At 32.1% G+C, this 16,472-nt stretch overlaps 1 protein-coding gene across 1 annotated transcript; it reads right to left on the bottom strand.

Moving 5' to 3' along the window:
* Positions 1 to 13,547: 13,547 nt before the first annotated feature.
* On the bottom strand, positions 13,548 to 14,970 carry LOC107868043 (elongation of fatty acids protein 3-like). Its single transcript, XM_016714604.2, is given in 2 exon segments — positions 13,548 to 13,885; positions 13,887 to 14,970. Coding segments are annotated over 2 exon segments (879 nt in total). The 5' UTR covers positions 14,655 to 14,970; the 3' UTR covers positions 13,548 to 13,774.
* Between the last annotated feature and the right edge of the window lie 1,502 nt (positions 14,971 to 16,472).

The raw sequence follows: 16,472 nt of genomic DNA, 5'->3' as shown, positions 1-16,472 counted from the left end.
CTAATCATATTTAAAGCACTTGTTCCTCTCCTTTTGACAAATACCATAATGCACCTGACCACAAAATATACAATAGGGATATGATGGAGCTTACTAGGCCCCACTAGCTTGAGGTTAGGCACCCTGTACCCTGGGACTAAAACTATTTTAATAATGGCAATCACCCGATGGCTTTAGATAAGGAGCACTAACCATAGAGTAGAAATCAGAATTGCCCCACTTCTTCTTAGACCATTTTCCATCATCTCTACCACTATGCTATTGACCTCCACACTAATCCAAATACTAAAACTTCTTATTCTGCCTCTCACTCATCTCGGGTTTCTTCTTCTTTTTCTCTTCCACTTATTATATATACACCATAAATCTAGAGATATCCATATCCTTGTTCAAAAAAATGCCCTTGCTTTCCAAGATCAATTCACAAAATAACCCAAAAGAAAAATTCCTCATTCTAGCCCTCATGCTAAACACTAATTTTGAAGCATATCATAACAACTGATGAAACTTCAAGGAATACTCTTTTACTGTAGTCCTACCTTGCTTTAAATTTACGAATTCATTAGCCTTTGCCTCTCTCAACTCCTGAGGAAAGATGCAATCAAGAAAAGCACTAGAGAAGTTTTACTCAGTACCATCAACCCTACACTGGTTCCATTCCTTATACCACTGCTACGCCACGTCCTTAAACTGATAAGCAGCAAACTCCATACCCTTCACATTAGTGTGCATCACATGAAAAGTATTTTCTATCTCATCAATGAAATTTTGAGGATTTTCCTCAACTTTAGATCCAGTGAAAGTAGAAGGACTCAACCTCATAAATTGGCCAACTCTAGTGACCTTAAAAAATGAAGCAACAGAATCAGCACACTCAGTTTGAGAGGCCGCTAACTAAATAAGCAAATGGATTGACTGGAAAAACTCTACATTAGACACAATAGCTTGAGGTATCCGAGGAGAGATAGGAGAAACTAGTGGAGCTCCACTAGGGAAATCAAAATAAGCGACCCTAGACCAAGTATAAACTCCTTGAGTAGGATGAGTTCCATCCATATTGTCCTTAGACAGGACAGAAAAGTTTCCACGAGAATCAGATTTTCTAGGAGGCATGATCTAAAAAGTAAACATACAGAAATTAGAGGAGATTTCAAGATTTTAGACTCTATAACCCAAAATAGAACAACAAGAAAGGGAACATTCCTAAATGCCTCATTGCCTCTCCCTTATAAGTGTGGCATGCTATATAACCGTAAAATAGAATATACTTGACACTGTTTTATGGACACCTAATGACACCAAACCTAGGATCTCATATCAACTTTGTCATTACCCAAACCAGTGTTTGGCTGTGATGGGCATCTCAAGTCTACCGTGGACTGAAAACCACCCTTGTACCTATTCGAAACACCACACACTACCTACAGTGGCTAAATTACCGAACATATAATAAAATGGCAAAAGAAAGCACAAAGAATTAACACATGTCTATAACTGATAATCGGTAACTGACCAAAAGTAACTAACCAACACACCCAAGTCCACAGTAATCCCTAAAGTCTTCTAACAAAACCGAAAATAATAAAGTGTCGGGACATACCCCCAATCTTAACAATGACAATGACAATGACAATGTTAATGATAATGTGCGCTCTTAATTCTAATCTATGAATAGAACTTGATGAAATTTTCAAATCTTATAAAGAAAGAAAGCTCACCACTTCACCACCAACAATCGACAAAATGAGCCGATCCACTGCGCAGGAAAAATGGAAGTATCTCCAATGACTGCATCAGAAAGGGATACAGTATTCAGATACGATTAGTGGGTTGAGCACTAATATGTAACTCTAGGATAGAAGATAAATAAGCCAAGTCAAATTTAATTCAAAACCATGTGAACATCATCATATATATACATAAATAATATGTCGGGAAAGGGAACAAGGATTAGCATACATTTTTAAAACTTTAGCCTGAATTGAGTAGCTCAACCGTCATAACATAAGAAGGCACCTACGGGCTTATGGGTACAACTCTCCCCCAGTTGAAAGGGCCCCAGTTTGTGTAGACATACAAACCAGAAGATGTACATATGCACCATGGAGGACTCAAACCTCCTGACATACCAAGATGACTTAAGCACCTAATATGTAATATAATATGGGGTACTTGAACCTCCCAATAAAATAAAAAAAAGGGTACTCGAACCACTCGGTCATTTAGACCCCCGCGTCAGTAACTGTGGTTTCCAGTATTAGTCCTTCGGGACCTCCACTTTCACGACTCAACTACACAACCCTTATTAGATCCCAATTAAATTATTCATCACACATTTTTATTCATTAGACCATAATACATATTTAGGCACACAGTATTGGTATCGTCATACCAATAACACTTGTAAGGTAATATCAACATGCTATCATAATTTTGTTAACTTAGGAAAATGACTCTTTGTTCATTAAATCAAACCATCATGTTTTAAATAACCTTCTTATATCATGCAATTGTTCCAAAAATAATTTAGTACACTTTTACTTATACCCAAAACCACTTCCCCGGAGTTTTGGTTGGGGCTATTACCAATTCAATTGTCAATATTCACAAAACTTGGAGAAATCACAATCCCCTAGTTTATTAACCATGTACATGCATCAAATTTATTTTGAAACCACCATTTACAATATAAATAATGCATATGTAAACATGAAACATCACATAAACAACAACCATTCAAAACCCTCAACCTATGTTGAAACCCCACATTTAAAACCATCTAATTAAACCATTCAAATACATATTTTTCATAAATTGAGGATTAGGGAAGAGTAACATACCTGAAACACCAATTTTTATGAAGAGAAATCAACCCTTGAGCCCTTGGATGACCAAATTCTTGGAAACCATAATTATCTTGCTTGAGGGAATTTCAAAGAGTTTGAGAGAGTTTTTTTATTGGGAATCATATGTTAATAAAGTACCAAAAAGGGTTTTAAGTCATGGGGTCTAAGTGGGAAAAGAGGAAAATTACCAGGATACCCTTAATTAAAAGATTGGAAATCGACACTCAGTCGCTCTGGGTGACCTCACGACTCGCAGGGTCACCCTATAACTTGTTTAGTCCAGTAGTAGTATGGACAGTGTGCAGGGCCACCCCATACTGATCTGGATACAAGTCACACCATATGAATCATACCCAGTCCTTACGACTCGTAACATGCTAGTCGTAGTCACAATAAGAACCTAGGTTAGTACAGTGGTTTCCCTATAATCGGGCACTCTGACTCATTATAGGTCTTGATGACTCTTTAGGTTCTAGTCGTGATAAACTTAGAAACATAGCCAATAATATATGTTAGGCTATGATTAGGTCCCTTACGACTCGTAATGACACCCTACACCTCGCATGTTGAGTCGTGGTGAAGACAGTAAGGATAAAATTTTAGAAATTTTCAAAGGCCAAAATTTGAGGTGTTACACCCAATCTTCCTATGCCACAACCATGTGATATTGGTTTGCACAATAAGACATGTCAGTGTATCAAAATAAGGATTATTTAGAACATAAATATTATCAACACGATCACCAATAAGAGAGATATTTCTTTTTTCATGCTGAACAAAGAAACTCGCAACTCTGAAGGATACTCTGAATCATACCTCACATAGCTGGATAATATTCAGCAAATTGTGTTTGAGTCCATATATGAGATATAATTTAATGAGTTTGCAGGATCAACTAAGTTTCATAGAGCTGACTCCGATGACTTTACCTTTGGCATTATCCCTAAACCTGACTGATTTGCCTTCAGTTTTGTTTCTAGAGCAAAAAAAGTCTTCTTTTCAATCATGTGTATGGAACATCCACTATCTATAACTGTAACGCCCCAAAATTTAATCCTGAGATATCACACGGTGCTCAAGACTATGAGTAGCCTTAAGCTAACCCTGTCTGCATACTACTGAGCTTGAATCTTATAATAATGGAAATATAGACATAAAGGTCATGCAAGAATGCGAAAACTATAGTAATATCTGAGAATAATCTAAACATGACATCTGAAACATCAAAATTAAATAATCTACATCAAACAAGTAGTCTGACAAGCCTGTACTACTAATACTAGAGAGTCACTAGGACAAAGCCCCAGCTAACTCGAACTGTCTGAAAGGAAATGGTAAATCTCATAAAATGATAAGCTGTAATCTGAATTAAGAAGTCCCCGAACTATGAGGAATCAACAAATATTGGATGTAGATGGAGATGATTGAACTACTCACGCTGCTGACACTGAGCACCTGAACCTACATTATGAGCCAATGTAGCACATAGACGTGTATGTGGATCGGTACTTTAAGGATGTACTGAGTATATGAGGATGGTATGCATAAGTAAAACATCATCTCATAATCATCATTTATAAAATAATGCATGCTAAATGTAAATGACTCGCATAAGCTAGAATATTTGAAACATGTAGCAATGAGAAGCAAAACATACTTTATATATCTTGTGATCCATAACATTTAGTTCTAAAAGTTGTACTAAACTCTGTCTTTAAATCATACTGTCCAAGTGTAAAAAGGCTCACTCTAAATCTGAAATATGAAAGCTAAAATCTGAAGTTATTATCATTCTGAAAAGCATATTTTGAATAAAACTGTATGCCTTTACACTTGGTTTTATAAAAGCATTTCTTTCATTATTTTAGTTTGATTATCAGGGTTTGAAACATATATTTTAATCTGCAGGGAGGTTCTCTTAACTGACATAAATCATGTGAGCTAACATGGAGTCCAACATCTCATCCTCTTAAGGAAGAAACCTCACATTGGGGAGAGGTGTCATACTCTTGCCAAGGAGTATAACCTGAGCTAAGTGATCATATCTATAACTATCATCCACATAGAAGTGGGAAAATATTAGAAGCTGTACCTACATTGGCTACGTAGTTCTGTGAAAATAGGATGCACTAAACCCACACTTCCCGCTCGATGCTAAATACTACTCCTTTTTTATTTGCTATGCTCATTTTGGTGAAAATCCACTTTAAAACTAGCATAAGGGTTTATCTAAAACCAATTATGCATTAATTGATAAAATTTGTAATAATCTGAAAAGTGGATTCCAAAGACAAATTTAAGGATCAAAAGAGCAAACTTTATTGCAAATCTGATATAATCAGCTCATAAAGTTCTTAAAGCATCATTTTTCTCAAAATCTCAACATATAAACTTAAGGCTTAAAACCCATGTATTAAACTCATGTCAAATATCATAACAATTATGCTTGATAATGAAAACAATGATAATTTATCTCAAAATCTGGAAATTACTGCAATAAGCATGAAAATATGAAAATAAACATGCAATTCAACCTATAATTCACTTGAAATCTTATGATCTTGTAAATGGCAACATTGGGTATGAACCCTAATTTTAATTTCATGGAAAATCATATAAAATCAAATAACTTTGACATTTAAAATAAGTTTTGGGCACAAGAATGAAAGAATTATCCTTGTTCAAACCCGACATACCTTAATTTGATGATTTAGATGCTAGAACTTTAATCTTGGATCTCTATTAATGTTTTGGAGATGACTTCTTAGAGTTCTTGAATTGGAAATTCTCAATCTTGAATTTCCTTGAAAAATTAACGGAGGAATTTGGGTTTCTTGGAGAAGGAGATTTTGATTTCTAGGGTTTTGTTTTTTAAAAGAATGGTGAATAAAGAGTATAAAGTGCTTGAAATATGATTACTCTATTATTTTTGGATGGATTGGGGGTTGGGGATTTATCAAAATACCCCCTTTAAACTTTTATACGAAACTGGAAAATGAATATTTTCCCAATCTGGGTGGCCACCGTGACACGCCACTATTGTGGTGGCTCATTGGATATTAAAGAATGAAAATTGGGCAGACTCCACAATGCAAAGACATCGCGGTGCCCCTTTGAAATGCCATTTGGCATATGGCGCGACGCGCCATTATTGCGCTGGACCTATGGAAAATGACAATGGGAAATTGACCCTCTGCGATGCGCCAATATCATGGAGGGCCACTGGAATGGGAAAATTGGGAATTTACACTGATCCGCGACGCTCTAAGGGTCCAAACGATGGTGTTTTGTGACAGAAACTTAAAATAGCCATAACTTCTTACTCGGTTATCGAATTTAGGAGAATCTTATATCGCTGGAAAGCTAATTCAATTTCCTATGAAATGGAAAGTCCAAATCTAAGGAATTCCATACTAAATAAATAGTATTTATTTTGGAATCTATCCCTTAACACTCTAGGGATGAATTTAAGCTAGGAAAAATCGCGGGGTATTACAATAACCCACATTCCTTTTCTGTAGTTCTTGTGGACATATTTCTGTAAAATAAGAAATTAATTTTGTTTAGGTACCCAAGTGATCCTTGATGGTTAGATGTGATTCCTTTGGGTCTCCAAACCCACACTCCTTTAGACCTCTGTCTGAATTTGTGTGATTTGTGCCCATTTTTACCATAGGTGTAGCAGACTGGACTACGAAAAGAAAAGGAAGTTTTACCAGAGCTAAAAGAGTCTGACGAAGAGATTGATTTATCCTTAATAAAAATTGATTTTATAGAACTGTGACTTGGTGATCTTATAATGTTGTTTAACTATATTTTCACATTATCAAGTACTTCTTGAAGTAAGTCAATTTCAATTTGACCTGCTTTAAGTTGAATTTGCCAGTTTCTTCTTTTTTCTTCAAGCTTTCATTTTAACTGATTTTGCCAATTTTTCTTATCTTGAGAAATTTTATTGTACTCATCAATGAACTTTTGAAACTCATCAGTAATCATATCAAGATTTGACTGAAGGAACTTAAAATTATGACAATTAAATTTCTTATCTCACTAGATTCACCTATTGCCATAAAATATTTATATGTTATTTGTGCATCGTCTTCAGTGTCGTCTTCATTACTTCAGGCTCAAAAGTTCTTGTTCTTATTTCATGATTTTCTCTTTAATTTTGGACAGTTTTATTTGATATGACCTGATTTACCACAATAATAGCAGTATTATTGTTCCTTGTAAATTCATTATTCTTGTAGCCTTGAGGTCTCTGCTTTCTTTGTCTTAAAATTTGGCTTACTCCACGATTTATAAGAGTCATTCCTTCATTGTTATCTTCGTCTAAGGCTATAGGTTTTTTCTTCTTTTCCTTGTTGCACCTGTTTAAGTGATTTTTTTCATAGGTAATAAGGTTACCTCTTAGTTCATCTTAGGTTTTGTTATGGAGATCCCCATCTTCTAGAATGACAGCTTTGGTTTCCCATGTTTTTGGGAGACTCCTTACAAGCTTCTTGAACTAAAGGCTATTTGAGTAGATCATCCCTAAAGATTTCAACTCACAAACAATTTTGTTGAATCATGCAAACATCAACTTCACGCCTTCATTTTCTTCCATTTTGAAAAGCTTGTATTCATTGACTAAAGCACTGATCCTTGAATTCTTTACTTTAGTTGTACCTTCATAGATAACTTCTAATTTGTCTTGTATTTTTTGTTTGTTTTGCAGGTTGATATCTTGTCATACTCAACTTCACTAACTGCATAATAAATTAGGCTTATAGCTCTTGCGTTAGTTTCAATTACCTCTTGTTGTTCCTTGGTGATTTCAAAGTTTTCATAATCATCCAAGTCAAGACTGCTTGATTCCTTTTCTTATATTTGTCCTTGTCCTTGAGCCCTGGTATAGGTTTTGGTCCCTTCTTAATGACCACTCAGGATTGAAAGTTATTTGACTGTATGAAGATTTTGAATCTATTCCAATGTGAGTAGTAATGTCTATTAAAGTGTGGTGGTCTTATTGATGAGTATCCGTATTGAAGGAGTGCTCCTGGAATCCGATAGTTGTCCATTTGATATTTGCTCACGTGTGGTTAAGCAACACTTTAGTGAGACCTGCTCTAATACCAATTGAAATTCAAGAGGAGGAGGGGTAAATTAAAAACATTTTTTGAGTCGACCGATCAGTCTTAACAGTCAACTTACCTGAGGGTTAGTACATTAAATAAAACAAAACAAAATTGGAAGCATAAATAATCAAGTAACTATAAACACAGAGATTTATCCTACTTCGAATCACTGTTGTGGTGCTTACTCTAGTCCCCTTGGGTTACAAGGGCTTCCTTTAAAACTTGTAATGAGAGAATGAAATTACAGAGGGTTGTATAATTTTTGAATTTTATTTTGTTATTCAGATCTTATGACATAGCCTCAACTGGTATAACTAAGCTGACTCAATATTTTTTTTGTAGCTATTGTAAATTGAAAATTACAAAGTTTTATGAAGACAAAATATTGAGGCACACTGTGAGTTTCCTGTGAAGTGGAGTATTTTGTCTTTTGTCTTCATCCTTCTTTTTATAGACTTCATCTTATCTGGATTATTTGCTTTAAAAGAAAAACCCAATGGATTTCTTCTCAATCAAGGATTTGAATTGATTCCTTGATTGAGGATTCACATCATATGATACGTCCATATCAGATCGTACGTACGTGTGATATGATCTTCCTTTCTCAAATATTGACTCACAACCATACATGTCCATATTAGATCTATCCATGTAGATTGTGTGTTGTTCCTTCCTTCTGGGGCTCCTTGTGAAATCTGCTTTTCATGTTTGTTTTGTGATTGTCTTTAGTAAGATTGACTTCCTTTTAGTTTGGGATCTTGTGAGATCCTCTCATGATGCTATCCAAATTCAGCTCTGAGACAGTCCTTCTTGCCTTGATTATATCTTCGATGTATCCTGTATATTTTCTTTATTAGTCTGTCATTATTAAAATATATTATATCAGTATAGGAGGTTAACAAAAATCAAAACACTGTAAAATACAATAAATCACAATCGAGAGAAAATTCAGCAAAAAGAGCAAAAAAAAGCCTTCATTTACAAAATCATACCACCATAAAAGCTTCCACAATGAACTACAAACAACAACAAAAAAATTAAACTACACTACAACAATGTTGGCGAGGGAGGGTGATGAGATCATTGGAGTCTAGACGCAGTCTCTTCTATATACATATTCGTCGAATCATCACCCATGCACTTGTATCCCATTGATTTATCATCCACTGTAGGGGTGGGGGTGGGGGTGGAGGTGGAGGGTACGGCTGATGTGGAAGTTTCATCCCTAAACTTTTCAACAACTTTAATTCTCAAAAGAGGCTTAGCATCATCTAAATCAACACAAAAAATGTAGAATTCAACGTGCCTATCATTTTTTATAAATATTGGATGAAAAATTCCTCTCTCATTCATCATGTAACTGATGACCAAGTTATTTGAATCACAACTTAAGTACCCGTTCTTCATTATGCTTGCAATCATGTCATTGCAACTTAATTCTTTGCTCTTCATTGTACATTAAACCATGTCAGCGTATGAACCATTAGGACGAAGGGTAATGGACACTATATCCTTAGACACGAATTTTCAAATCCAACATTTAGGAGTCTCATCTCATTCGCCCAAAAATTTACCAGCAACAACTACGTATTCTGTAATAGATATGATGTACCTATATGATAGTAATGAATAAACTCAAGCAGTGATTTATGAGCCTAGACTTAGTAGACTGTAGTCGTCTTCTTCTTACCAAATTTTTGTAGAGTACTTGATTAGAACCAACATAATCAATTTTTCAACGACCACCAAAATAATATAATGAATTAGAGCTTTGGAACAAGCGAAGGAGTGTTGGAATGTTTCTCTGAGCCTAAAATTGATTTTCAAAAAGTGGGACTAATTTTTAAATTTTTTGACTGAAAATGAATGAAAAGGTAGGGACAAAAATAACAGAAAATGGCTTAAAACAATGGAGGTAATGTCAGTTTTCGCTGGATGCCTAAAAAATCAATGAAAAATCACTGAAAATTTGACTTTATTGAGAAGTTTGTGGATTTTTTTATCATTTTAAAATTTAATATCTAATATTTATATTTTTGGACATGGGGTAAAATCTATTTTCGAAAATGTAGGAGCTGAAGTGCTAATGAAACTAAACTGGACGTTTTTAAACCTATAGACTAGAGTTGCCGTTTTTTTTTGTGATCCCTTTAGAGTGTCTCTTTTTTCAATTATTTAAGACTCTTGTCTCTTTATCAAAGAAAGTTTTAAAAGTGTCTCTTTTTTCAACTCTCCCTTTTAAGTTGAAAAACATCAAAACCCTTTTAAACTTATCAAACTTTTATTTAGATAAAGCTTATTTAGTATACGAGATAAGATATTTCAGAATTAAGCTCAAAACTAAATTTACACCACATTTGAATCATCTATCAAACATGATACGAATCTTATCCTAGGTTTAATTCTATGATATCCTACCTTATATCATTCAATTTGAGATTATTTTGTTCGAACGATTATAATTCCAAAATTACAATTTTGAAAAAATTTAATTCACGTCCTAAATGTGCCCTTAAATTATAACTAGCACAGACCCAATATATGTTTCTTTCTCAATTTATGTGACACAAATAGAATTTAGATAATTAATTATTTTTTATATGTTTTCAGATATTTTAAACTGTTAACTATTGTAATTGATAATAGGGATAATACTCACAAAAATACCTGAACTTTGTCCGAATTTTCAGTTGAGTATACTGAACTTTGCGCGGGGGGGGGGGGGGGGAGAATTAAATCCACTTTAAAAAGTTTAGGGGGGTAATAGGACCCCCGCAAAGTTCAGTATGCTCAACTGAAAATCTGATCAAAGTTCAGGTATTTTTGTAAGTATTATCCTTTGATAATACTTTTCATATAATTTCAAATAATATATGTTACTTCCCTTGTCCAAACTTATGTGACATTGATAGTCAATGATATTTTTAATATAATTTAAGATTTTAATTATTCTGATTTATAATATTTTTTCTTCTATCTCAATTTGAGTGGCATTGATATAATTTCGAGAGTCGACTAAATATTTAAGTTGATGATTATTGTGATTTTTAGTATTTTTATGTATTTTAAAATATATAACAGATTATATCAAACTTTTGTGGCATTGATAGCCAATTATATTTTAAAAATAATTTAAGTTTTGAATTATTGTGATTTATAATACTTTTTCTTTTGTTCCAATTTAAGTGACACGAATATAATTTCGAGAGTAAGACAACTTTTTAAATAATTATGTTACTTTTCTTGTCCAAACTTTTGTGGCATTGGTAGTCATATTTTTAAACTAATTTAAGTTTTTAATTATTGTGATTTATAATACTTTTTATTTTATTTCAATTTAAGTGACACTGATATAATTTCGAGACTCAGCCAAATATTTTATATCTTTTAAATTTTTTAAGTTGATAATTATCGTGATTCATAGTATTTTTTTTAATGTATTTTTTTGAAATATACATCAAATTAAATCAAACTTTTGTGGCACTGATAATCAATTATATTATAAAAATAATTTAAATTTTGAATTATTGTGATTTATATATTTTTTCTTCTATCACAATTTAAGTGACACTGATATAATTTCGAGTATCAATCAAATATTTTATATCTTTTAAAAAATTTTAAGTTATTAATTATTGTGATTTATAATATTTTTTACGTATTTTTTGAAATATATATCAGATTACAAAAAAACAAATAGATTAAAACAAAGGGAAAAAATCAATGAAGTAGTGCCACAACAGGGAGCAAGTCAACATGCCTTCTTTGACACTTCGTTATTATATCTTTTAAATTTTTTATGTTGTTAGTTATTGTCATTTATAACGTTTTATGTATTTTCTTGAAATATACAACAAATTAAATCAAACTTTTATAACATTGATATCAATTATATTTTAAAAATAGCTTAAATTTTAAATATTGTAATTTATAATACTTTTCTAATTTTAATTTAAATAACATTAATTTTAAAAATAAATTAAAATAGAGAAAAAAAATGATCAATGAAGACGCACTCAGCAGGTCAATATGCCAGTTTGGCTCTTCGTTATTGAGCCCTTTTATTATTAAGTGGAATTTTGTTGCACGTTATTAGCCGTTTGCCCATTATTATTATTATTAAGTACTCCCTCCGTTTAAAAAAAAAAAAGAACTAATTTGATTTGATACGAAATTTAAGAAAGTAAAGGAGATTTTTAATTTTTGTGGTTTTAAATTAAAGTTATGACAAATATATTAAAATGTCCTTTAATCTTATGATCTTACGCATGTCACGTATAAAGTTGAAATTTAAATATTATTAAAAAAAAGAAAGAGGTCATTTATTTTGAAACAGAGTTGGAAAAAGGATTAAATATACCACTTAACTTTGTGAAAATATCTAAATATACCATCCGTTATAAGTTTGATCCAAATATGTACTCGCTGTTAAACTTTAAGAGCAAATATACCTCTAAACTTTACGAAAAGATCCAAATATACCCTCCGTTATAAATTTGGTTCAAATATGCCCTCATTGTTAAAGTTTAGGAGCAAATATACCCCTTAACTTTGCGAAAAAGTCCAAATATACCCTCTGTTACAACTCATAACCCAACCCAAATTTTATTTATCAAAATTTCAATCTTATAATATTATCGAAATATTTCATCAGTTTAATGACTCTTCAAATATTATGTTAATGTTGCATTTTCCTTATTACCAGTGTGTTTTACTTCAAATATTGTGTTGATATTGCATTTTTCAAACTTTAATTTGTTTTCATGTTGTTTGATTTTATCGCGAAAGACTCTAATCTACTGAAATATTTTAAAATAGTTGTAAAATATGGAAGAATCAGGATCATGCTTCTCCAGTTGTTTCAGCTTCTAGGAGAGAGACAAACCCTAAAAAAAAATTGTCATATCCGAAATAGGTCTTGTTTCAATCTTTAAAAGTAGTATCAATAATTTTTACAACAAACTTCTCAAAGGGCAGAGTAGAATCACTTTAATATACAAATTTGATGCCTCAAGTTACACAGTTAGGTTCATGAAACAGATTCGTAATTTCACTTCTGAAAGCTAGATAGAAGGAAAGAATGATCCTCGTTTAGATGACTATAAAAATATTATCTTGTTGGTGGAAAGAGCACCCTCAATGATGAAAAATAAAATTTGGGTCCGATTATGGATTGATCCAAATTGGTAAATTGGGTTCAAGTTGTAAAAGAGTTTGGTGAGTTTATTTTTTATGATGTGGCAATTATTTGACTTACGTGACAATTAAATTTATTTAAAAAAAAATAAGTTTGTAAATTTTCAACTAATCATTTAACATCCAATTGGATTATATTTACTCCTAAACTTTAACAAAGAAAACATATTTGGATCAAACTTGTAGTGAAGGATATATTTTAACTTTTTTGTAAAGTTAAGCGGTATATTTGACGATTTCTTCAAAAAAACAAAAAAGTAGTCATTCTGAAACGGAGGGATAGTATTTGTTGCAATCAGCCGCACGGGGAACACCATGAGCAACAAAGAGAAGCTATCTGAATGATGAGAAAATTGAACAAAAACACAGCAGCTTAAAGCAAGAACTATTCACTTCTAACATCAATTAATTAGTCTGTATATATATATATTATATACACTCAACAAATGATATCCTTATTCATACCCCTTAACACAATTTATACAATTCGATTTACAAAATCTCAAGGAATATATCAGAAGTCTGGAAGAATAGTACTAATACTATATATATATATATATATATATATATATATAAAAGTTCTTATTTAAATAAAAAATCAGACCAGACCAGACCTCAAATGTCCTTGTCTTTAACAGAGTACAAAGTTTCTCCAGATTCTTTACCAGCGCCAATTTTTCTCTTCTTCTCTAAATGCAACTTGACATAGAAATTTAGGAACAAAAAAAAGAATAGCACCATTGAGTACTGAATTAAGAACCCAAGCACCAATTCCATTACATCCACCTCTTAAGAAATGCAGCAACAGCACCCCAACATGACAAATAACATTACAACCCAACAACACAATTTGGCAGTGATTCACAAAGTGAAAACACTTGCTTGGTAATCCAAGAGCAGTCCAAAATCTATAACCATAAACCACCGAGTAAATCGACGTGGTCAATATGATTGCCAGTACTTGAAAGGATTGCGAGAATTCAAGCCATAAAAATGACATGAAAATCAAGATCGAGTGGTTGAATAGTCGGTAGAATGATAGTTTACGACGACATATGATAGTGAAAAAGGTTCGGAACGTGTGGAGGAAACGGGAGAGGTAAAATATGTACGACCAGAAGAAAACCCGACCCGAAGGACGAGTACCGAGAGGGAAACAGAGAAGCCATTGAAACGGAGTCGTTTTATACCGGCGCCAGAACCAACGGGTATCACGGATCTCTGCGGCGGCGGAGAGGAGAATTCCGGCGAATATGGTAAACGAGATCAAGGCCATTGAAAGGGAATGAACAGCGGGGATTGGACCGAGAGGGAGAGGACGACGGTTACGGAAGAGGAGGAGGAGGAAAAGATGGAGGAAAATTGAGAAGATTATGTAAGCGGCTATGGAGATGAACAAGAAAACCCACGTGTTTCCCCATGATTGGCTATCAGACCATCGGAAACTGATGATTGAAGGATGTTCAGAGAGGTAATAACGTAGGCTTTGAATCATCTTGGTTTCAGGCAGAGGAATTTTTTTTTCCAAAATTTCGAAAATTGAAAAATTTGTTGATTAAATTTCCAGACAAGTGGAGATTCTTTTTCAACAAAAAAGATATTTTCTCTGCCGGGAACCGTTGCCGGTGCCGGAGCTAACGCCGGCGAAAATCAGTATTTTTCTTCTCTATTTTGTTTTGTTATACTAGTAGATATGGTTGAAATGAAATAAGGAAGGATATTTTTGATAGGGGAGAAGATGGGGTCAAAATTGCGAGGGAGGTGAATGACCGAAACCCGACAACTTCTGGGCCTCTGTTCCAGTACCAAACTCCCTTGTTTATATGAAATCAGGGATTCCTTGTATTGTACACGCCTTCAATAAAAGTGTTCATTTGGTTAAAAATTAAATTGAATCGCTAATCAAATTAAATTGATTAAAAAAAAATTTATATTTGATTAGATTTTATTTGATTTAATTTTAAATTTTTAAAATTGATACTTATGTGATTTGATTTTAATTTTATCGATAAAATAATCAAATCAAACCGATAAAAATTATATATGTATATATATATACACACGCATATATATGTATACACACGCATATACATATGCATATATAAATTATTTATATATTATTCATAAATAAAATGTAAATATTTTTTATATTTTAAATTTTAATCATGAATATAACTTTAGTTATAACACTTTTATTCATATATCTTCATTTAGTTGATGGTACGTTATGAAATTCTATTTTATTTTCGCACTTTGAATGACAACTGATACTAATTGTAAAATTATCTTGTTGTTTATGAAATTTTATAGTTGAGTTTTATTAAACTATAGATAATCATTAGTTTTGAACTTTCTTTTTGGTCTCTATTAAACACAAAATTTATGTGTATACCTTTTAGAGGTTTTATCGTATTATTCTCTTATATGTAGTTTCTAAATACTTTTGTAGAAGTGTTCATATGGTGTTGTTCATGGCTTTGCCTAAGTATAACACTAAATTGACATCTTAGTTTCAAGGTTGAGGAAATACACTCGATTGGCGGATTGAATTTTTTTTAAGAAAAAATTCAACTTTTATCATTAACTAAAGTTATAAATCAAAAAATTGAACCAAATTAAACCGATAAGAACCAAATCAACGGTTATTTCTTGTGTTGATTTGATTTTAGAAATATAAAAATCAACTAAATTGATTTGGTTATAATTTAAACCAATAATCGACCCAAACCAACTCATAAATACACTTATTCAAGACTAGTGTAACGACAAAAAAATAGAAATGACCAAGAACAACATTTTTTTCATAAAAGAACTTTTTGGGAAGTTGGGATGAGGAAAATCAAAAAAACATGTAGGGCGTCTTTGGTACGAATGAAAAATAATTTTGCTGTTAAATATTTTTGTTTGTGATTGATTTAAATATATTTTTATGCGTGATTGACTTAAATATTTAGAATATATTTATCGGTTATTAGTTTTAAATATTTTAATTTATTAATTAATTAATAAGATATTGGTTGCTTCGATAATAAATTATTTTCTCTATTTCAAAAAAATGATCTATTTTTTTAATTTGTTTAAAAAAGAATAATTTTTTTTATAATGCTTTAATTTAATTTTTCGTGTGGCATATTTAAAACCACAAAATTAAAAAGACCAAAAGATTAAAATATATATATATATATATATATATATATATATATATATATATATGTAAATTTGCTATAACTTTAATTTAAAACCACAAATTCAATAGTTTTTTTTTTTACTTTCTTAAATATTATTTCAAATTAAACCGAGTCATTCTTTTTTT

The sequence above is a fragment of the Capsicum annuum genome, chromosome 4 (genome assembly GCF_002878395.1).
Source record: "Capsicum annuum cultivar UCD-10X-F1 chromosome 4, UCD10Xv1.1, whole genome shotgun sequence".
NCBI classification, from domain to species: Eukaryota; Viridiplantae; Streptophyta; class Magnoliopsida; order Solanales; family Solanaceae; genus Capsicum; species Capsicum annuum.
The sequence above is the reverse complement of the archived record's forward strand: the minus strand, read 5'-3'. Positions and strand labels throughout refer to the sequence as shown.